Source organism: Sylvia atricapilla, chromosome 1 (genome assembly GCF_009819655.1).
Source record: "Sylvia atricapilla isolate bSylAtr1 chromosome 1, bSylAtr1.pri, whole genome shotgun sequence".
Taxonomy (NCBI): Eukaryota; Metazoa; Chordata; class Aves; order Passeriformes; family Sylviidae; genus Sylvia; species Sylvia atricapilla.
In genome coordinates, this window is record NC_089140.1 from 83,475,094 (window position 1) to 83,498,114 (window position 23,021).

Consider the following 23,021-nt stretch of genomic DNA (forward strand, 5'->3'; position numbering starts at 1 on the left):
GCATGTTACTTAACTTACTGTACCATCCAGCTATTGTAGTATTTTTAGAAGCTGGCTGAGCATTAGCCCTCGCTGACTTTTTTGCATGTGCTGTTTTCTCTGTCAGTCAGCCTCTGCAACCAAGGATGATTTAATCAAGTGGCTAGCAAGAGCGCTGGAAGGACCTGAAGCAGGGTCTTTTAAAGCACTAGCATTTCATAAAGCCAAACACACCATCATTACAGGTCAGATTGCAGTGTCCTTTTGCAAACCTATGTTGCACGACACAAAATGTGACGTCCTTGCATCGCCTTAAGAGCCAAAGTCCACTCATAGACAGTGTTATCTCTACGTATCAGTAACCAGGACAATCTAGATTTATTTTTCAATCTATAACCAAGCCTTTCAAGTTGCACTCCCTAAACTATGACATACAATGTTTGCTGCTGTTTGCACTAGCATGATAAGCATTTCAGTTATCTAAGAAAACATTAAATCTCATCTTTTAATCAGAGAATCAGCCAGACATATACTACAGCAGCTCTACTGTCTGCACACGTGCTCTTCAATCGCCTCTATAGCTCCAAGTGCCACTGTTCCCACCTGCAGTTTAGCTCAGGAGAGTATTTATCAGTATGAGACTGCATTATTAGACAGACCAGTGTGTTGCTATCACTCTACTGCTGCTTCTCTCATCCTAGATTTTTCAGCAAAGGTTATCCAGTCAGTCATTCAGGATAATCTTAAACATAAATAGTGCTTAGAGAAGGGAGGAGGCGGATTTGAATGTACAAATAATGAAGTATCATTTATACCTCTCTTCTCCCTCATTCATTGTGAAGAAAGGGGTCTAGCACTAGAAAAGACAGAGCAGCTTTCTGGAGACGTCTGGAAATCCCCTGAAGACTTCAGCCTCTTCTAATTTCAGCAGTCTCTGGAAGTTTACAAGATGAAGAAAGGCTACAAGTTGCAGCACAGCTTCTCGGAAGCTCCTGGGAGCATGGCCAGACTGAGGATGTCCAGACCACCAAGAAGACAGTCCCTGTTTTTGGATTTACTGTAGCTGTCTGCAAACCCACACTGCCGTGCCCCTGAACAAAAGGTTCAATTGAGCAAGAGTCACGCGTACTCATGCCAGCAGCCCCACAGCAACAAATTAAGATCATGACATACTTCTGATGTTTGTACACCGTCCAGCACAACAGAAAGTAAAGTCAGCCGTGCTGACGGGTCTCACCGCAATTTAGGAGACTATCGAGGCAGATATGCCACAGTTTGCAGAGAGGGCACTCCTGCCAAACAGGAGCTCCCTGCCAACCTGGCGGGGCTCCTTCATCACACCAAAGTACAGGTCTTAAAACTAGCTGAGCATAAAGAGAAAATTACCAAAGCCACTATTTTAACCACCACAGCTTTACTCTGTTCAGGCAACTTGTGTAAAGCAAAATGAAGTACCCTACATTAGCACAGACCAAGGAAGCTATTGCAGAGTGCTCAAGTGTACCTGCTTCCCAGAAAAAAACAAGCAGCTACAAAAATTCACTGATAAGATGAACACCAAGGGCTGTGAAAAAGCAGACACAGCTCCAGGCTTCAGGAGCAGAAAGGGGATACTTGGAGAAATTACACTCTCTCTTTGTATCTGCAACTTGTTGCTGTTAGAAAAAGGATACAGATAGACAAACATTTCTTTATCTGACTCAGTACTGTCATTCTTAACGTGCCCCTGGAGTTTCCTTAGGCAATGAACAAATTAGACAGCATTTCTTCTGAGGATGCTTCATAAGATTCCCCACTTTCCGAACAAAAGACTGTTTGCATTTATGTAAAGTAACTTCCTGGACTGCTTTTTAAGCTATGCTGATTCTTTATACCATGATTTTGCAGCTTTGGTTTACTTCAAGCATCAAATGTACAAAGAGGATAATAGACTCAATTATGCTGAGTGTCGAGTAGCCAGCTATTCATCTCAGTAAACTCTCCTACAGCTTACTGGTATCCACAGCCATCCAGAGCTCCTGCTCACTCAATTTTACTCTTAGCCCTGTGACAGCAAACAGGCTATTACAAGAATAAATCCAACTGACATATCCAGACCAATGTCCAAGTTCTAATCCAAACTCCACAGTCCAGATCAATTAGTAATTCATGTGACACTCCTTTCTTAAAAACACAGCAGCACACTCCCCTACCAGACAGCTGTTTGGTACAACGTATTTTCAGCAAGATGACACCCCAGAGTTTGAAGAAATGTGTTCCAATGAGAGTCCTGAGGGAAGTGCAAGGTTCTTGGGTTTGTCCAAAGTCACTGCTTTGCAAACTATTTCAAGTTTACTCAAAGACAGTGTGTATGTTTTACTGTTTTCTACCAGACTGTTTAACATGTCATACAAATAAAGAAAACACAGGCTTTGCACACCAGGCAAAAAGCTTTAAAGCGCATTCTCAGACAACCCACATATTACATAATTAAAGACCTGTAACCTGGTTTCCTGCCCTCTTAACTATAGTCATTTGACTAGGTAAGAGCCAAGTGAAAGGCTCAGTAAGTCAACAGAGTAACTGTGAACCTAGAATTTTAGCATTCCCATTGCTAAGAGAGCTTGTACAAACAAGGGCTTAAAATAAAGCCACTTAGCTTTGTCAAAAGTTGGGCTCTCTCTCCTGAAGTAGCAAAGCCACTAACTGCAGGAATCCTTCTGATTTTACAGTACTGGCTGTCAAGGCTGAGAGCAATAACCCTAGAGACCAAGAACAAACAAGCCAGTTCGGGATTACAGGAGCAGCAAAGGCAGCAGCACATTCCTCTCGACACGCCACAGCACCTCCAATCCTCAGTGCCACAAATCACTGAAAACACACGATATCCCGGCAGGGCACACAGACCTGCTGTGATCCACACATTCCTACAACCCTCAGCAGACTTACGAGCCCACCATGCAACATGTATGACAGCTACAACAGACCAGGAATTAGCAAAGGGAAAAGGAAAATGAGGCTGACAGACATGACAGACCTGCAACTGTGATCCATGCCTCTGCAGTGGCAGAGAATTTGTTAAATGAATCACAGGAATTATATTACGTCCCATGATACAGGGGAAGGCAGAAAGGCTTGTCAATCTGACCTTGTAGGAATTTATCTCCTGACCCCTTCTGGGCTTTAGCAACTCACTGATCAGAAAACCTTCAGGTCTAAAAAAACCTGGGGATTGGGATCCTGTTGACAATACTGCAACCCCATAGTGTGTATGCTCCGAGCCACTGAAGTGTTTCTTCCTAAAAGCTACAGCCCCACACAGTTATAGAAGCCACTGCTACAGCTGAGCCAGAAACTTATTTTTCTGAAGGCGCTTCAGATTTATTTTTAGGAGTCTAGTTATGTGACTTATCACTACCTGCATTGCAATTGCTATCAGGGCAAACCAAAACACGCCATCACCAGCTTCTTCCTGTCACCCCTGCCCCAACTCCCTGCGTCTCTTTGGCATCCAGGAAAGTAATTAATTAATTAATGCAGTCTAGCAGGAGCTGGACCACAGCTAGCAACCTCCAACAGTATCTCCTCCAGCAGCTGTTTACTCCTAAAAGGCTTTTCTCCAGTAAGGCAGGAGTGAGCACAGTGAGTGTTAGCCGACAGCTCCACCAATGCACTTTTACAGCATGCATACAGGCAAAGATTAGAGATTCAGCTTCTCTAGGCTGATCTTTGCAAAGCTGGCATTAACAGGGCTTTCAACACTCCTGAGCCCAAAATTTGGCAAAAACCCCCTCACTAGATGCAGCCCTCTTTTAGTAGGAACCAGCCATTTCTGCAAAAATTGCGCTGTCTCCCTGTACTCTGCACAGAGAAAATGGATAGCATACTCCACAGTGTGCACTTTTTGGACCAGACTGCCATTTATTATGGTAGATGAAAATTCAATGCATCACAGTTGCTGTCTTTTAATCAGCTAGCAATGAGGGAATCCAACTGACAGGCTTAGAAATGCTAAAAGCTTTGTTCTATTTTTAATGAGACTAAAACCACTGTGGCTGTTAGAGACAGTTTACAAAGTTTACAGCTAAAATAAAGTCTTGAAAGAAAAGAAACAATTGCACAAAGTTCTCAGTGAAAGCAATCACTCCTTAGAGGTGTCTTCATCTATAAAGTACTTAGAAAAATTACGTACTTACTCACTGATCAAGTATCTTTTAACATCTTTTTTAAAAACAAACTGGGTTCATTTTCATTTCTAACAAAACACCACATAATACATGTAGTTTATATTAGGAAATTCTTCACAGTAGGAAAGCCGCAAGCTTATATGGAAATTTTATTTCTTCTGCTGGCACCCACAGAACCTGATAATGTATCTCTAGCTTGTACTTAATTGTAAATTAGCCTTACCTCTAAAGAAAGTCACTATCACTGGCAAGGGACTGCCACTGACAATGATACATGTTCAAAGCTACATCCTTTGCTGCATGTTCCAAGCTCTTTGGTTTTGGTCAATACTGACTCAAACATTAAATCCCCTGAAAAATCTGGTTTTTGTGAGAGTGAACCATACATATCAATAGGAATTGAATTTAAAAATGGAGCTTTGTTACCATGAGAAAGTATAACTTAAAGCAGTATGCCATATTCATCTTGTTTTTTAAAGAAGCTTTTCAGTGAGATCTTGTATCAAAGAACTGACACTTAACAGACTACAGTACTTAAACTGAGCCAAAAGCACAAGTTCATACATGTCAACTACCATACTGGATGGTGCTCACACAATCTAAGGGAGCAATGCAACCCACAACAATGTGTTGCTGCTCATAAAACCTTTAGCCTATTCAAGAATCCTTACCAGAGTCACTTTCCATGTTTTGTCCAAGTTTCTGAGGTGCATGGTCAGACTATATTCCCTCTTCATCAGAAGGACAAAAAGAAACATAATGGGAATGAATATTTGTACCCTGGTGCAATGGCAAATTTCAGCAATGCTCACTTGCTAACACACCTGTCCAATCTTAGAAAACATCTTCAAAATTATTTCCTTTAAGCTTTTATTAAAAAGAAAATTTAAAAAAATTCATATATGCTTAAGGGGGAAGCTGTAACACAGAAAGAAGGTACAGGATATTTGATCCTTTCCAACACACTGGCCTCCCCATGCCCAGACCTGTGAAACACAAGGTAGCTCATCTGTTCCACTTGGTATCAAATCCACTACAGCATTGATTATAGCAGCACTGCTGGCCAGCTGCTTCCAAGAACACTGGCTTTGGGAGTCAGGCTTTGACAGCATCCTTCTATCACGTGGACAGGAGACGTTCTGCAAAATGCCTTCCTTGGACAGTCTGTCCAAGCACTAGCTAATGATGCCCTGAATTAACCTTGGAAGGCTCAGTGCTTGAAAGGATGAGCTGGTGGACTCTGGATCTTGCACTGCAGCAACACATTTGTGTGTCTCACGCCAGGGGAGGGAGGAGGGAAGGGAAGATGCCGCCTGGGTTGAAGGAATCACTGTTTCCATACAACGGCATTCTCTTTAGGAATTTATATTCAAATCTCTATGCTTTGGGAAGTGGCAACCACAGCCAGATAACCTAAATTACATTTAAGTGTGTGTAAACTTGTATCTAGGAAGCCCTAGACATCAAGACAGACGAAACTCAACAAAGGAATGCAACCTGAAACATAAAGGAATTTATAACTTCTGAATGTTGGTCTGCTCTCCTACCACCAATAGTGCTATCCCCCTTTTTTCTTTGTGATGGTTCAGGTTCAAACTGAGAATCTGAACAGGCCAAGGGGTGAATAGGTTCTCCACAGCCCTCAACAGAAATGATAAAATTATAAACCTCCTGTGGAGAAGGAGCCACATAGATCATTAAAATCTACTGGATGTCAGTGAGCAAAGTAACTCTCACCTGCTAATGAAACTGCACTTCAGGTCCTCATACTGATAATCTGACCAATATAAAGGGTCATGTTGAACAAATTCATACAAGACTACTTTGCTATCCTTCCTTGTTTCAACTATTAGCAACATGGACCTCTACTTTCTAGTCAATCTGCTCAACTGCTGAAATTTAGGGTGTGCTTAGTACCTCTCCCCTCCTTCCCAACAGTGATTCTTGAGACTAGATACATAGTTAACTAGGTCTAGAAGTGCCTGTCCCATCTGATCAAACCTATGATCCTAATTATCTGGACCACACACCTTCCTGCTCAGATAAAGATCCATTCTCCTGTTACATGGTGCCATCTGCCCCAGAACTCATTGACTGCTCGCTTCAGACAAGGGCATTTGTAGTTCAGGTGACTTGCTCTCAATTTGATACAGAATTAACTCTTTACACATCTCTACAACAGCAAGCATTAACAACAACAACAACAACAAAAAAAAACATTTCAGAATCTCAGATACGGGGCAAATGTTTATACACTTCAGTTGACTGGTCTATACCCTACTTAAATCCCACAGAAATCACAGACACCAGTCTAAGGCACAGCAATTATTCATGATTAATCACCTAGAATAAGATCTTGTATTGGAACAGACTGCTGTGTTCTCCCCTAGCCAAATATCAGGAAGGGTTACAGTCAGAGCAAATCAGTAATGTACTTTATGCAGGTTTGAACAGCTCCAAGAAAAAAAAATAAGCCACAGTCTGGGGAACTTCTCTGCCTCAGCTTGCTAAATAAAACTAACTAAAAGCAAAGGAGAGCTCTCTCCCACTGTCCCTCCTGCAGATAACACAGTCTGTGAAAAGAATGCAGGGGAGCAAGTGCAGTTTCTGCAAACAAACTGCACGCTTCTGCTTTCCTCCCTTCTCTCTCTGAACCAGGCTTAAAGGTGCAGACCTTAACATCCAGCTTAAACAGAACAGATAACTGGGGATACAAGCATCATAAAGTTACCCTAGGACACACAGCGATGTTCAAAACAGCTTTCCTAGGAAAAGAAAAATCCTCACAGTGATGCTCTATCACACTTCATTAAGTTGCCACCCCCAAGTGTTAGCACACAACGGTTAGACAAAATTTCTAATACAAATGATGCTGCAGCCTGCATTACAGAAAAACCTACATCAAAATTGTCAATTCATAACAACTCGAAAGAAAACAAAAATTTAGATAAGACCAACAACAGGAGCCATCCTGACTATTTCAATGCATCACTGTCTTACACCTATTTCTCAAAATGAAAGAAACTTACAGGGCTCAATATAGGGCCCAGTCCTCTTGAGTATCTTTACCAATGATCTGGACAAGGGTATCAAGTATACCATCACTAAGTTCATGGGCAACACTAAGCTGGATGGGAGAGCTGATCTGCTGGAGGGCAGGAAGGCTCTGCAGAGGCATATGGATCAAAGGGACATTTATATCAGGTTCAACAAGTCCAAGCGCCAGCTGCTGGACTTGGGTCACAATAACCCCATACAACACTCCAGGCTGGGGAAGACTTGATGGGAAACTGCCTAGCAGAAAAGAACCTGGGGGCACTGGTCAACAGCAGTCAAACATGAGCCAGCATGTTCCCAGATGTCGAAGAAGGCTGATGAGGTCCTGGCTTGCATCAAAAACAGGCCAGGGCAGTGACTGTCACCCTGCACTCAGCCACACTTTGAGCCTCTGTGTCCAGTTCTGGGCTCCTCACTACACGAAAGATATTGAGGTGCTGGAGCAAGTCCAGAGAAGGGCAATGGCACTGGTGAAGGATCCAGAGAATGAGTCCTACAAGTGGCTGAGGGAGCTGGGGGCATTTAGCCTGCAGAAAACAAGGCTCAGGGGGGACCTTATCACTCCCTACAACTGCCTGAAAGGAGTTTGTAGCCAGGTGGGGGTCAGTCTCCTCTCCCAGACAACCAGTGACAGGATGGGAGGACATAGCCTCAAGCTGCACCACAGAAAGTTCAGGTTGAACATCAAGAGAAATTCCTTCATGAAAAGGGCTATTAAACATTGGGATAAACTTCCCAAGAAGGTGATGGAGTCACCATCCCTGGAGGTGTTCACGACTGGATGTGGAGCTTAAAGCCATAGTCTAGTTGACAGGGTGGTTATCTGTTAAACATTGGACTCAATGACCTTAGAGGTCTTTTCCAACCGAAATGATTCTGATTTTCTTCACCTTCATTGTCCTTAGTAAAATAAGTATCTAGGTTTGACTATAGTAAAATCCAAGCACCTCAAAGGTACTTTTTAGCCTGAGAACTTCTCTCAGTGCTCTGTCTAGCTTACCTACCTCAGTCTAATTTTCAAAAATCTAGGTACTATAAGAAATATGCTTCATTGTTGCACTTGTTTCAGTATCAATAAAAATACATACTTGTGTCTATCCATCTCAAGGTAGTGATGTTTTCCTTTCCTGGAGGAAAGGGAGTTAATTGCAAGTAGCTCTACCAGTTATCCTGCATTAAGAAGATGGCTTTATCATAAAATCTTTATTGACTTAACATTCTCTGAAGGAAGAAAATTTACAAAAGATCAGCAATTTGCATTTAAATAGTAACAAATTACATGTAAAATTGCATGCAGTCCCAGAAAGCACAATACAAAGTATAAATCTTCAGTTTTTGCAGAAGCTGGCACACTAAAAGCAAGCACGTCAATCACCTCTTCATGCTTGGAAGGTTTTCTTTTTGTTTTGTTCTGTTTTAAAGTTGTTCACAGTGTAAGTGTGTCAAGTGACCACTTATTTTATACAGCTCCTCCCCACTACTTTTAACACCTACTGGACACATCCAAGGAAGTTATCCACAGCACATCAGAACATACAGCGAGGTGCTGCTACATGGTTAGCAGCAGCTGCTTTAATTCCACACAAAGCCTCTGAGGCTATATTAAAGCCTCAACAGATCAAAAGGGCTTCATAACTACCAGTATGCTACTGGAAGAAGGTCTAGTGTGCCAAACATTGCCAAGGCAGCACATGAAACAAAATAAGTAAACCACCTCAAAACAAGACCTGCCCAGGTAAAGGGTCTCCAGACAAGGAGATGTGAACAGAGATTGCAAAGCTGGTCAGCCAGAAGAAAAGTTCAAGAAGCCCCACAGTTGTAATAAATCCCCATGTGCAATGTTTCATCATGCTGGCCTTAGCAACACTGAAACACTACTGCTGTCAACTACAAGAACATCTCTGCAAATGCATTTCTACTGTTCACTCCAAGAAAAGATGGGATGCAAAAGGGTGAGCTGCTGTTCAACTGGTATTGAAGTGGCTTTTCTTTCTCTTCTGTGGAACCACTGCTAAAGACTAGGGAAGGGAAGTAACTTGTTTACCTTGCAGTTCAAGGGGCTGGCAGCTTGCACATGAGCAGCTACCACACTTCAGCTGAATGGTGATTAGTTCAGGGTGGTACCTTTAACAGCACAACCAGTATTTATTGTACTGCTTCCTCTACTTTTGAGCTATTGTTTCTAACCCAAAAATGCAGGTCTATGAAATAAAATGTAGTGGGAAAGATTCATGCTGAGATTAAAGTCAAATCAGAGATTAAAAAAAAAAAAAGAAGAAGAATCATAGGATGAGGAGGAGAAGAGGAAAAACTTTGAACTAGGCTTCAGAATCAAGCTGAGAGGTGAGAGGAATGGGCCACCTTCTGAATACAGATGAACAGAAAACTATTCACGAACATGAGAAAATTATTTGCGACAAATTACTAGATGCCCATTAGCATACCACAATACTGATGGCATGTGTGTAATCTCACATCATAATAATACATGTTATTGTGTCAATATTCCTGTTTCAGAAGATGCTATTTGCACAGTTGATAGACGAGAACTTTCTGGTCTTGTGGGTTTGGGTTTATTTTAATCTTCAGGGCAAGCCATACTCAAAAGACACGCTGTCAGAAAACTATTTTTCCAACTTGCTCTCAGCCAGCATAGCAGTTATGGTTTGTGACTTAACCATACAGACAGTTCATATTCAACAGCCAGCAGCCTGTCATAACTCTGAGGACATAAAGGACTCCAGAAAAAACATGATTGCAAGAGGTGCCTTTTTCAAAACATCTTTAGCACACTTCAGTTAGCCCTTTTCACATCATGGCAAAAAAAATAACGTATTTCAGGCAGAAATCTCACCAGCAAACACATAAGAAGGCATTTTTTCCATCAAATTTGCAACACAATGCCTTATATACTTCTATAGGTTCAGAAGTAGAGAAACAGGTTTTCTGAAGTCTTAATTCACATTTACCTTAGAAAACAGGCTCTACAAATGCTTCCAGCTACAAAACACCTCAGGTGACTACCTCAAATATTGGCACATATATTTGGGTTGAAAAACTCCTTGGGTCTGTCCTGAATTTGAAAAGGAAAAAAAATCACCTGACTTGAGAGGGCATGTGTGGGTGAGTAAACATGTTGAGTTGCTTTAATAAATGGATTATTTATGTACATATGTAACGTGTGTTACATATGATCCTGGAGTTACCTTCCATAGAAATCTTTCCAAGATGTCATGACAAAAGGTCATGGTGGTATGGCCAAGAATAATGAGCCCAAGAAAGAGCTCTGGAAGAAGGAGGATATGCAGAGGGGGAACAGGGTACGAGCACAGAGAAAGACTGTGCAGGATAAAAGGGCTTCACTCAGCCAGGTGGAAGGAGACCCAGAGCCCACAGAGGGCGATGAGGAAAGATGCCCCATGGAAGCAGACTAGCCACAGACACAATTAACTGTCTCCTGACATCATCATTGCCAAGATGTCTTCCTGAAACAACCTGTGATCTCCTTCCAGGAGAGCTAGAACATCTTCTCCCAAGCTCCCCCAGGCACTACTCTCCATCACCCTGAACACAACCACTCAAGGAAATCGTGGGAGGTCGGGTCTCTGCCAGAGATGGAAGAGGTAGAAAACCCACACGCAGGAAAGGGAGATGTTAACCTTGCCAGGCTAGGCACAAACCTTTTACAATCAATAAAACAGTTAATGCATGTGAAGCCTTTTGTCAGCCCTTGCTCCCTGACCTGCACTGCCTCAGTGCTCTCCAGGCAGGCAGATGGCATCTCCTCTGCAATGGGCCCACAGTGGAGAGGAAAGGGAACATCTGGCCAGGACTCTCCTAATGCCTCCCCACCAAATGACTCAGAGCCAGAGGCAGTCATGACCAAAGGAGAGCAGCATCAGCCAGATATGAGGGTGAACACTCACAAGCCACTCAGCAAGAGGGAGCTTCCCTATATCACCCCAAGGACAGTCTTGGGGAGATAGGGCTGGCAGGAGGTCCTTGGAGAAGGCAGCATGGGAGACAGTCCACTTGGATGTAAGCCTTGTGAGAGAGAGTAAACATCAGGGAAGCTCAGAGTGCCACAACAGCAGACTGAGTACCAACAGCCTGGCTGGGAAGGCACAAAGGACAGTGCTGGGACAGGAAACACCTGAACAATTGGAGAGTATCTCTAGGTTCTCCTTTGCTTCTGTCACACTGCCAAGCCCCTCATTTTCCACCTTGATACTTCTTCCCAAAAGTAGCACTCACCATCTTTAAGAAGATTAATGTTCAGAATACCTGTCTTGCTCAAACCAAATGAGTCCATTTTTGCAGCCAGGTGCATGGGATGGGGAGAAACTTGACACAGATCAGCTAAATCACATTTCTGACCCACTCACAAGCAATCAGTGCTGTTCCAGTTGCAGCCAGCACTGGACATTACACAGATATCTGGAATGGGTTAAAGATAACTTCACAAGTGATCAGTGAGCCAGCTGGGGAAGCACTTGTCTGCTTGACCAACAAGCTGGCAAAGCCAACTGATAGACAAAGAAGAGCCATTTCGGGAGGAAGAGGTTGATGGCAGATGATGCAGAGAGGACAGTAATGAGAAAGCAAAGAGAGCAAGACTAACAGCAGAATTACAGTCCTGGACTGTGGGAAAGCAGATTTTTGGCCCATTCAAGGATCTGCATGCAAGGTTCCCATGGCAGACTTCTCTGAAGAACAAAGGTAATCGGGAGAACAATCTGATCTTGCAGGACAGCCTCCTCAAACCTCAAGAATGGTCCACTGTGGCATGCAGAAAGTCACAGGGTTAAGGCAAAAAGCCAGCTGAATGGACAGGCATCTCCTGCCTCAGCTTAGATGCTGAAATGCAAAGAAGGTTGAAGCAGGAAGAGGTTACGCAGAAGGAACATGGAGACTGTGCACATGCAGAAGAGTTGGAGCAAGCAAAGGATCCCATGAAAATATCGAAGAATTGTTATATAGGCAAGTAAGGATAAAAGGATGGCTAATATTAGTTTTGTTAGTTCTCAGTTGTGCACAGGATCCAGTAGCTAAAGACAAAAAAGACCAATGATTTTTTGCCTCAGTTTTTTCCAACTGCTCCTCATGTCTCCCAATTCTCTGAGCACAGTGTCAGCATCTGGAGGATTGAACCATTACTCACAGCAAAGGGAAGTTATGGATCAGACAAGCTAACTAGGAGCAGATAGGATGCATCAGAAGATGCTAAGGATGCTAGCCAATACTACACTAGCAAGGCTACTCCCTCTTATCTTCAAATAGTAAGTCACTAATCAGAGGATGATCGATCCTGGTGACTTCAGAGGCAGAAAACACATTCCTCTTCAAAACAGGAGAGAATGACAATATGAAGAACCAGAAGCTGGTCAGCCTTCACAAGCTGGCAAGAGTATGGACCAAGTTCTTCTGGAAGTCACTGCCAGGAACCCAAAGCAAAAAAAAAAAAAACCAAAAAAAAAAAACAACCACAACAAAACAACCAAAAAAAAAAAAAAACAAACCAAAACTCCACATCAACAAACAAACAAAATCAACCAAACAGACAAAAACAGCAACTCATAAATCTATGCTGGCTTTTTCCAAAGAAAAAGTCATACTTGTTTGCAATTTTATACCATTTTTACTAGGGGTCTTCTCTCTCAAGAAACCAAAACACACAGATGATAGGTCAATGTGCTGCCTTCTGATTTCAACTAGCTGCACATACAAGGTTTCCTCAAATACAAAATTTAAATTTTACAATACTGGAAAATCATACAGGATTTTTGGAACATCTATTTTAATTAGAAGAGTAGGCACTTCATTTGTACTCCCCACAGCCCAAAGCAACCTGCCTCAAAATAGCTGAAGGCTGTAGAAAAGTCAGCTGAATACTTGAGAAGAACCTACTGCAACAGCATAAAAATCATCAAAAATACCTCTTTCCTGCACTGAAGTATCAACTCTACAAATCTCATGTGAGCTGAAATTATGGCCTGTCACTCTCCTGCACTAATAGCTTCAAGAACTTCTTCAAGAAAGGTGCCAACACCACTTTGTCAGAAACCCCCTCCTGAACTGTACAGAAGTATTCACTACTCTGGGGAAGTTGCCAGCATGACAGTATTTACTGTATGACTAATATGCATTAATGAAGCACAAATGGACAACTATTTACTTGTGCTAATAACTAAAGCGCTTTATTAGAGCTAAGGCCTCTAGCATGAAGGATTGCCAGGCTCCCCCACTTGCCAAAATTATGTCAAAAAATGGAGCCAATGTGTAAGACATCAAGAGCTACAGCCAGTGTGTAGTAGAGTCTTAAGTCATTGTTTAACATTCAGCTTGCAAAGGACCAGCATGCTCCAAAACCACTGGCTGTTTCCGAGGGCTTGCCTTTTCATTGTAGAGGCTAGAATTTCAAATATGCACACTGGTCGTACCAGTACACGGGCCAAAGCTATCTTAAAATAGCAGTAAAGCCTGAGAGCTTTGCTGGGCATTTGTGTTCTACCTTTCATTGCTCACGGTTCTTTCAAAACCAGAAATAAAAACACTGTATCTTAATGCCTCAGATTAAAATATCAATACTATCTAGCATGAAAGGCCAGTAATACCAATAATCTGGCCCTTTGTTCATGAAGGATTCCTGAAAGCTGATCAATTTGGTAAAATTCCATCCTGAAAAAGCAAAGTCAGCCGTACAAGAACAAAGTCCTTGCTCTGTGCAGCACTTTCCGTCTCACCTCTCCACGAAGGGAACATACCTGCAACAGCAGGAATGAAAGATACACCTCAAAAAGTGGCAGTTTTGTGGGAATCTAGGAATAACTTTTTTAAAAGACCACTTTAGATTACATTACAGTGGGAATGGAAAGTAAAGTTCTTAGGGGATGCAAAAAGAGCAGACAAAGACTGTTTTCCGTCATAGCAAGTACCAGGTGGACCTGACATATTTATCTCTAGCTTCACAGAGTAGATGGCACCTTCACCACACCAAGGCCATGGTGAGTTCAAGCTCTCCACTCTTCTTTGAATCAGCAGCTTCAATTTGGAGTAGAAAGTCTGCAAGTGTAGAAACAAGGAGATCTCTGCCATGAGGCATCACACAAACAATGAAGTCTGGAAATTGTATACACAGTTTCATTCTAGAAGCAGGAAAATTCTCTCCTCAGATTTGATCACACAAACAGCCTCATGCAGAATCATAGGATTTGGACTGGTAGTTTGGAAGAAGTTTTTCCTCCCTTCTTTTTTAGCTTAAAAAATATCTGTAAATAGGTGCTTATGAAATACTGTCCTTCCTTTGATCAAACAGATTCTCTTTGGACTATGTAAGGCAAGAAAATGTACTGGGCATAACTTCATGCAAGTTCTGTATCTAGATATATTTCTTGGAAATACTTAAATATAAGGCAACATTGTATCACTGGTCTTTTCCAAGGATAGAAAAGATCTCTGAGCCAACTGGCATGGACAACACTAAGAATTATCTGAGCCACAACGCTTTCTTGAAAAGTGACAGCGCCAAATACACAGCAATATTATCTTTCTCTTTTTAAAAAACAAAATAATCTTTTCCACTGGTTACTATTTACTCACATGTACAACACAGAACATCTGTAGGAGGAAGGTTCATTAAAAGCACACTCCCCCCAAACTATCACCGATGTAATTCCAGTTGGCTATAACCAATGCAGTTTAAAAAATTGCTTCTATTCTTTTGTAGTTCAGGTTTCTATCTTCTTATATTTATGCAGGCATTTGAAGTGTGAAGCTGTCTTAGGACTGGTATATCAACCCTCTTCTGTTAAATTAGAGCTGTTATTAACATGAAGAAACTCATACTGGTACTTCTCCAAAATAACCAGTTGGTAAACAGCTTGTTAAATATTTACTCATTTGGAAAAGATCCAACTCACGAAAAAATATGCAGGACTTTGTTTGGTGCTATAGTCTACTAAACTGATTGTTGCCATTGCTTCAAAATGTTCTCATGAAGTTTTGTGAGAGAACAACAGAAAATATATCTATTCCTATCAACGGGGTATGTTTTCAATCTGGAAGTATCATCTGAAATAGAAGATTTGCATAGAAGTCAGAACCAAAGGAGACCCACTGCTTTTGATTTTCACACTATCACTAAGTGACTGGGGTTGGAAGTGACCTCTGGATGTCACCTGGCCCAGTTCCCTGCTCAGGCAGGGCCATCTACAGCCAGTTACCTGAGATCATGTCTGGATGGCTTTGGATGATCTCCAAGGATGAAGATTGCACCACCTCTCCTAGGGAACCTCTGCCAGTGTTCCGTGACTCTCACAGTGAAAGAGCATTGCCCAATATCTAGAGGGAAGCTCCTGTGCTTTAGATTGTGTCCATTGGCTGTGGTCACCAGGGAAAAGAGCCTAGCTCCATTCTCTTTACAATGTTTCAGGTATTCATATACATTCCTGAGATCCCCCTCAACTTTCTCTTAAGTATAAAAGTAGCAAACCGTAGGCTTAACATGAATGAAAACCAGGGCTAAATCAAGGGACTGCTTGCATTTAATGACTGGGTAAGTCTAGTGTTTAAGCATGAAATCATTAACAGGAAGATGTGAAATTAAACTTATTTCCTCACTTGATTTGCAATATCTATGTTGTTTCCAGACCAATGGTAGTAGTAATGCAAGTAGCAAATGGCATGATTGACTGCTAGAGTTGTTTTGAGTCTTTTTTCTTCATAGGTTGAAAACATTCATATAATTGGAAAATGTGGACTGAGCCACTTGAAATTTCTTGCTTGCATTCACTTTCAAAAAAAAGACTTCACATTTTGCCAACCAGCTTCTGTAAATTAGAATACAAAAGCAGAAGAGCAAACAATAAGGTACATACTCATGACTGGAAATGTAGAAAGGTAAACTGGTACATCAAAAACAAACAAACAAAAAATTGACGAATATTTCTTGTTAGAAGGGAAATCATAATCCATTGTATATAAGCGTACTTCAAGATACAAATTTCTTTGATGCTACTTTGCTTCATATAAAGTATTCTGATGATACATCATAACGGTGGCAAGTATGCTTCCACTCCTCTTTGGGAGGTAAGCACCACACTTGTATTTCAATGTTAATGAAAACAACTCATTTTGGGACAGTTTTTAAAGCAGATTTCTTTCCAAGAGAAATAAAGGCTAAAAATCCAGCTTCAGTTGGTCTTCAGTGAAAACGAACGAGCAGCATCAACTCTATCTGTAAAAAACATTTGCAGTCTGCAGTCAGGGAGACAGATTTCATAACTTCATATTGTAGGCAACATGTCTTGTAAAAACATTCACTAATGTTCGCGCTGCTTTGTACTTTGTCTGCTCCAGTCCGTCAACCCTCTACACCACATACATGTAAACTGTTAAAGCAAGAGTATCGTCAATAAAAGATTTGTTGACTGACACCATATTTCACAAATCTGATGACTTTCTGCATTGGCAGTAGCAACATTTCAGCTTTTCTTTATGCAATATGTAGAAGAATGATGCAATGTAATAATGCATCTGGTGTTTTTTCACTCAGCTATGCCCAAGGACTTTGAAAGCCTGCTTGTACACTCTGGTCCTTCCATATTGTCCTCTCAGTGTGAGAAACCCAAACTCTGGGCCTAATTTTATACAAGCAGAATCCTTGTATGTTTAAGCCTAATAAGAGTAAGCTTAAGATTCAAAACAGAAAATCATGTATTGGGTTTGCATGAGGAGGCTTTGGCAGTGCAGGGAGGGACAGGAGTGGCTTCTGTGAGGAAGGAAAAAACCATCAGTTCAATTGTGCCCTGGCTCTGACAAAGACAGGGTTAATGTCTGCAGTAGCTGGGAGGCAGCATTGGAGGTTATTCTACACCACCTCACCTCATTGCCTGGGGTGGAAAAAGGGGGATTCTGAGGAGAAGGGGTTTCTTCCTCATGAGCAAGCTTGGCACTGGTCAGGTTCCATGAGCATTTTGCTTGTGAAATCACTCTCCAAGAAATCACTTAAGCTGTCAATATTGTTGCTGTTACTGCTCCTTTTCTTATCTCTTGGCTGTTCCCAGTAAACTGTTCTCATCTTAACCTGCTATCTTTGCCTTTTGTGCCTCCAATTCTCCTCTCTGGCCACCCCCAGTGGTAGGGCTGGGGGCACGACCCAGCAACAGCGTGGTTTGGACAGTCTCAGTGGGAGAACTAAATCAAGAAGCACCATTCCCAAACCACGACAAACGGCATATGAATAGAGGAGTGGGAATATGTGAGAGAAACAGCTCTGCAGAAAGCAGGGTCAGTGAAGAAGGAGGGGAAGGAGGAGCTCCAGGAACTGGAGCTGAAGTTTCCCTGCAGCAGCCCATGGTGAGGCAGCTGTGCCACTGCAGCCCACGGTGTCCCACAGGGAAGCCAGAGATCCACACACAGCCCATCCAAGGCCCTGTGCCACAGCATGTAGATGCCCAGATGAGGCTGTGACACGGCAGGAGCAGGCTGCTGGCAGGACCTGTGCACCCATGGAGAGAGGAGCTCACGCTGCAGCAGGTTATGCCTTGTGACCCCCACAAGGAACAGCAGCGTGGTCCAGAAGGACTGCACCCCATGGAAGGGACCTGTGCTCATGTGGGAAGGACCCACACTGGAGAAGCTCATGGAGATCTGTCTCCCTGGGAAGGGCCCAATACTGAAGCAAGGTAAGAGTGTGAGAAGTCCTCCCCCTGAGGAGAAAGGATTGTCAGAGACAACGTATAATGAACTGACTGCAATCCCCATTCCTCATCCCCCTTCATCACTGGAGGGTAGGAGAGAGAGCAAACTGGAACTGAAGTAGAACCTGGGAAGAAGGACAGGGTGAGTGGGAACGTGTTTTTAAAATTTAGCTCTATTTCTCATTACTTTACTCTGATTTGATTGGTAATAAACTCATTTCCCCAGTCAAGTCTGTTCTGCCTTGTGATGGTACCTGGTGAGTGATTTCTCCCTGCCTTTATCCCATTTTGTAAGCCTTTTATTATATTCTCTTCCCTTGCCCAGCTGAGGAGGCGAATGACCAGGACCACTCATGCCTGACCACTTTCTTACCACAACTGGCAAGTGACATCTCCAAAGAAGAGATAAATAATTGTCAACAGCCAATCTAATGAAGATATTCAGTGTCAGGCAGACAGTGATGGCCAAAACATAGGTTTCAACAGCCCTTTCTAAGCCCACCTGGAGAAAAATTCTGCAATCAAATGTATTTCATGCAGGTTTTTTTAATGATAAAAGACATTTTATGCACACAAACATGGACTGCAGCATGTATTCCTAGAGTAACACTAATTAACAGTCTGTTATGCTCAATACCAAAGTGGTAGAGATGACTGAGTCATATAGAAGGCACCTGGATGTCACCAGGGTGAGTATTATTGTATCCATCAAGGTAATTCTCTAATTAAATTAGAGGTTTATTCAAATCAAAAGCATTCTAGGAAAACAATATGCCATGGACTTTGATCAGATGACCTCCAAAGATGTCTTTTAACTTACAGTATAATTTTATTGAAAACAAGGATCAAAGCTGCCACACTAAAACCTGGAGAACCTCTCTGCCTAACTGCTGCTCCAGATGAAGGCAATGTTGCAATTGTAGTTCTAGTATTGGCAGCATATCACCTTCACATTCACAAATATGACATCACTGAAAGAGGCTTTCATTACAGTAGCTACCCTCTGATTAATTCTCTTATGTATTTAATTCCTCCTCTTGAAGTGCACAAAACTTCTCAAGTATGATGTACAATATTCTCCACTCTTATCTGATCAAGAGGATTATTAGCAATCCTGAAATCCACAGTTCTGTACCCCTAAGAGAAAGCAATTTCCATTTTCTCCCTCCTTCGTGGCCAAGTGCTTGTAGTCCATTTTATACTAAGTTACAAGTTCTTTCTCAAACAAGAATTGAGCTGACTAAAACCAAACTATATTAATTATTACTGAAGTCATACCTGCATCTTGGTCATGAGAAAATAAACAGAAGGCAGAAGGTGGAAGATGAACAGAACATTCCAGTGTGCCCAAAATTTTTATCTTCATAAACTGAGAAAAAAAAACCTCTCATTTTTTGCTATTTGTGTCACCAAGACTTGCACAATTAAAGCAAAGGGTTAAAGAAGTAAATATTCCCCTAGAGTTCAAGTCACTGCACATAAATACTGTTGTGACTACAGATTGCAAAAGAACGGAAACACAGTAAATCATCCTGTTTTTTTCTGAGAAATTCTGGGACTATGTTCTGAATTTCCAGGAACAGAAGACAAATACTGCCAATTCTCACTGCTGGATTTTTATTGAAGAGTTCAAGAATTTGGAAAGGACCCCTGAAAGCCACTGAAAGATAGTATTGATTTTTTTTTTTTTTTTACAGAGGTAGAAATTGTTTCTAGGAGAATGCACTCAGTGTGAGTGGTTTATGTGCTAACTCCTGAGAAAGTTAAAAAGAAAAAGAAGAAAAAAGCTCTTAAACAAGACCTGAAAGGTTCTGAAAGCATCAAACCTTGCAAACAAAGATCCCAGTAAGAAAGTCAGCTCTATACCTTGCCCATCTCTCAAAAAACATTTAAAAATATGAGAAAACGTGGACCATCAGCAAGACATTCTAAAGGATATTCTGTAGGGCATACAGACTTACCCAGGTTCTCAGTTTTCTTGCCTTAAATATATTCCCAACCTCGAATGTGTCAATTTATTCTAATACTGAATTTACAGCACCAAGGTCCCAACCCTTGGGATCTCTGGAGCTGTGTCCTTCATAGCTTTTCATTCACATTAAGTAAGAAAATGTGCAGAAAAAATAGAATACTTCTTTACACTCTCATCTAGAGCATATTTAGTTTAACCTTCTTTCAGCCCTTTACCAACAAAATGCTTTCACTGCAGCCAAATTTGAAAGACAAGTTGATGAAAGCTCCTAAGTCAGATTTAGTAGGGGTGGAAAAACAGATGTTCAGGGGTTTTTTTTAATGCAAACTTCAGCTCTGACAGAAGGCACAGTAGTTGTGAATGGGGTTCCACTGCTAGTCTTCAAACTGGCTATAAGCACTTAGGGTAGTTAATACACAGTAAGCTTTGACCAAAAATAACTGAGTCACTTTCCCACCATCTTAAGTCACCCCATGTTGTTCTGACACCTCCAGTCTGCTGACTGCTCCAGACCAAAGCAGATTATCTACAGGGTTTGTCAGAGAAAGGGAAATACCAAAATGAAAATTCAAATTTTTACTTCCTATGAACCACTGAAGACACTGTTTTCACAGGAGAGATTGACACTCAGTTAAAGAATTTGCAGCTCAAAAATGACTGCCTAGAATGTCAAGTTTCTCTTACATAGCTCTCCTTCCCCTCAGCTTCACATCATGACTCAGATGATGCTCTAAATGAATTGGAAGTATAATTTCACAGTGCATCAAAATTATGAAGTCCAGGCACATCTAGTCACATATTCTTTTAAACTCATAGATCCAAGTATAGTAACAGATTTTCAGGACATCCCATTTCTCAATATCCAGTCTATATTTATAGCTGTAAAAGAAGCTATAAAAGAACTGTTATGTTTTTCCTGCTATTGGGAAAAATATTCAGGTACATTCAGCTGACAACTCAGCATATACTAACATTAGACTTTCAACTAATTAGAGGTTTCCTGTTGGGGAAAAAAATTTGTAAGCTGACATATTACACAACATGGATGAATCCTAATCCTAAAGAGATTTTTTGGAAACTTTGTTTTTATCTGGTTTTTTGCTTTTCTTCCAAATGAGTAGCACGACTGTTGTAATCACTACTAGCAATGTTTCTCTTGGGACAAAAGGAAAAGGTTTAAATGTCACATGACACTGTTTAATTATTTGTGTATCTTCAGGGTCCAAAATCATAACTAAATCCTCAGGGCGGTAATCATATTATGGAAACAGAAGATAAAAACTGCAAATAAAATATCATATCCAAACTAGCAATTTACAGTTTCATAAAAAAATACAAAGCAAGCATTATGCCAACTAAAACTACTGCCCAGGCAAAAAAAGAGAACTTTTACATGCATTTTGGTCAAGTACCTTTGAATTTAGCTGAAGGTTTTTTAAAATATACTCTTTGTAATATGCCATATTGGCTGCTTAGATACAGCACAACGACTCAAAAAGCATAGGATCTAACCAAGTGTAAAAATCTCTGCCTTTGTTCCTACAAATATAGCATTCTGCAAACAGATACATTTTGGTGCAAGGCATTTCACTGGTTTTGTAGCTTGCCACATTCTCTTTGGAAACAAGTGCCTTCTCCCAAATAGGAAATGGCTATTTCAAAGACAAATATCAAATCTGTATATATATTAATGACCCATTTTTTTCAGCCGTTTTTTGAATACAGGATGGTAACAGAGGCTCTGTTTCCAGAATGTTAGCAGAACCCAGGGAATTGCCAGACAGCTATTAGCAGTTTGATGAAAAGTTTGAATGCACAATCAATCACCGGCACACAGCAATATGATGCTACAAGCTGACACGAACATGCAATTTCACAACTTACTATCCGATAAGGAAGATGTAAAAAGGAGTCTGGGCAGCCAGCTAAAGCCATTTGTTCCTTCAAATTTTCTTCAAATTACATCTACTGCTTCCCAGGACCTGCAGAGTACAAACAAACTGTCAGAAACCATACTGAAGACATTTCATCAACTTATTATTGAAAACAGTTGGAGGAGGAAGACTGAGAGGATCAAGACGAGGTGATGAGGATTTGCATCAACTTGAAGTAGAAAATGTGCACATTTGCTGCCTGTAGCCTAGCAAACACATTCAATTAGATACCTCATTTAAAAACCGAACATAACAATTCTCAGGCTGTGTGGCTCCTGCTTTATTTTCACTACTTAGGCAAAAATGAAGGCCTCCCTTCACAGCAAAATCCTAGCCATTTGAAAACTGGCTCCCACCAGCTGAGGCTATGTTTTCAATTGTGGAAAGAAAACACTGAAATCTGAGTTAATTAAGATGACAGTCACTTATCACAAATCATTTAAGTTGGAAAAAACCCATAAGATCACCAAGATCATTATGCAGCATCAGCCTTCAATGCCTGGCTACACAACTTCTAACCTTTACCCTTTCCTGCCTGTCTTTTCCCCCAGGGTTTTATTCTCACACAGCATATCAGAGTGTCACATACAAATTCATTCAAGTCTTGCACTTGCTCTTCTGAGTCATTATTAACAGTAAGTTTGCAAGGTGAGTTGTTTTCTCTAAAGCATCACTTTGTGCTCAAATAGAGCTGGAAAAGAAATCTGGAAATATTTAGAGGTACATATGGCTAAAGAAGTAAAAATAAGAAGGCAAGGCAATGTCAAGATAGTAACTATAACTGCCTCATAACAAAGGAAACAAAAATAAATATAAATAAATAAAGCACTATTTGCTGCTTCAGCATTTCTTCCTACCAGTGGTGACATATCCCTGCAGTGCAAGATAAGCGATGCCATCTCCAAGTAGATGAAAAAGGCATGACTGGGGAAGAGAAAGCAGGCTGCAAAGCACAGTCAGAACTTTTACTTCTACCACAAGCAAGCTCCTGTCTGGTTCGCTGTTAATTATCAATTATGTGTTCAAAACAAAAGCCCAGCTTTTAAACAGGCTACCCATTGCTCTCTGGTAAGCACGAACTGTCACCAAACCAAAGCAGCCAGCACAATTTATGGGACAGTTAAGTGAGGGACAAGGGTAAAAAAAACATCTTGGACAAACTGTTCCTGGACAACTTCCCGCCTATGGTCCACAAACCATACACTCATCAAGG

General features: G+C 41.3%; 1 protein-coding gene across 3 annotated transcripts in view; it reads right to left on the reverse strand.

Moving 5' to 3' along the window:
* GRB10 (growth factor receptor bound protein 10) overlaps window positions 1–23,021 on the reverse strand; it is a 143,298-nt gene that overhangs the window by 86,543 nt on the left and 33,734 nt on the right. For all 3 annotated transcript variants that reach the window (XM_066326891.1, XM_066326875.1, XM_066326883.1), the window contains exon 2: window positions 21,759–21,856. In XM_066326891.1, coding sequence (XP_066182988.1) covers window positions 21,759–21,809 — 51 coding nt within the window. In that variant the 5' untranslated portion in view covers window positions 21,810–21,856. The remainder of the gene's footprint in view (window positions 1–21,758; window positions 21,857–23,021) is intronic.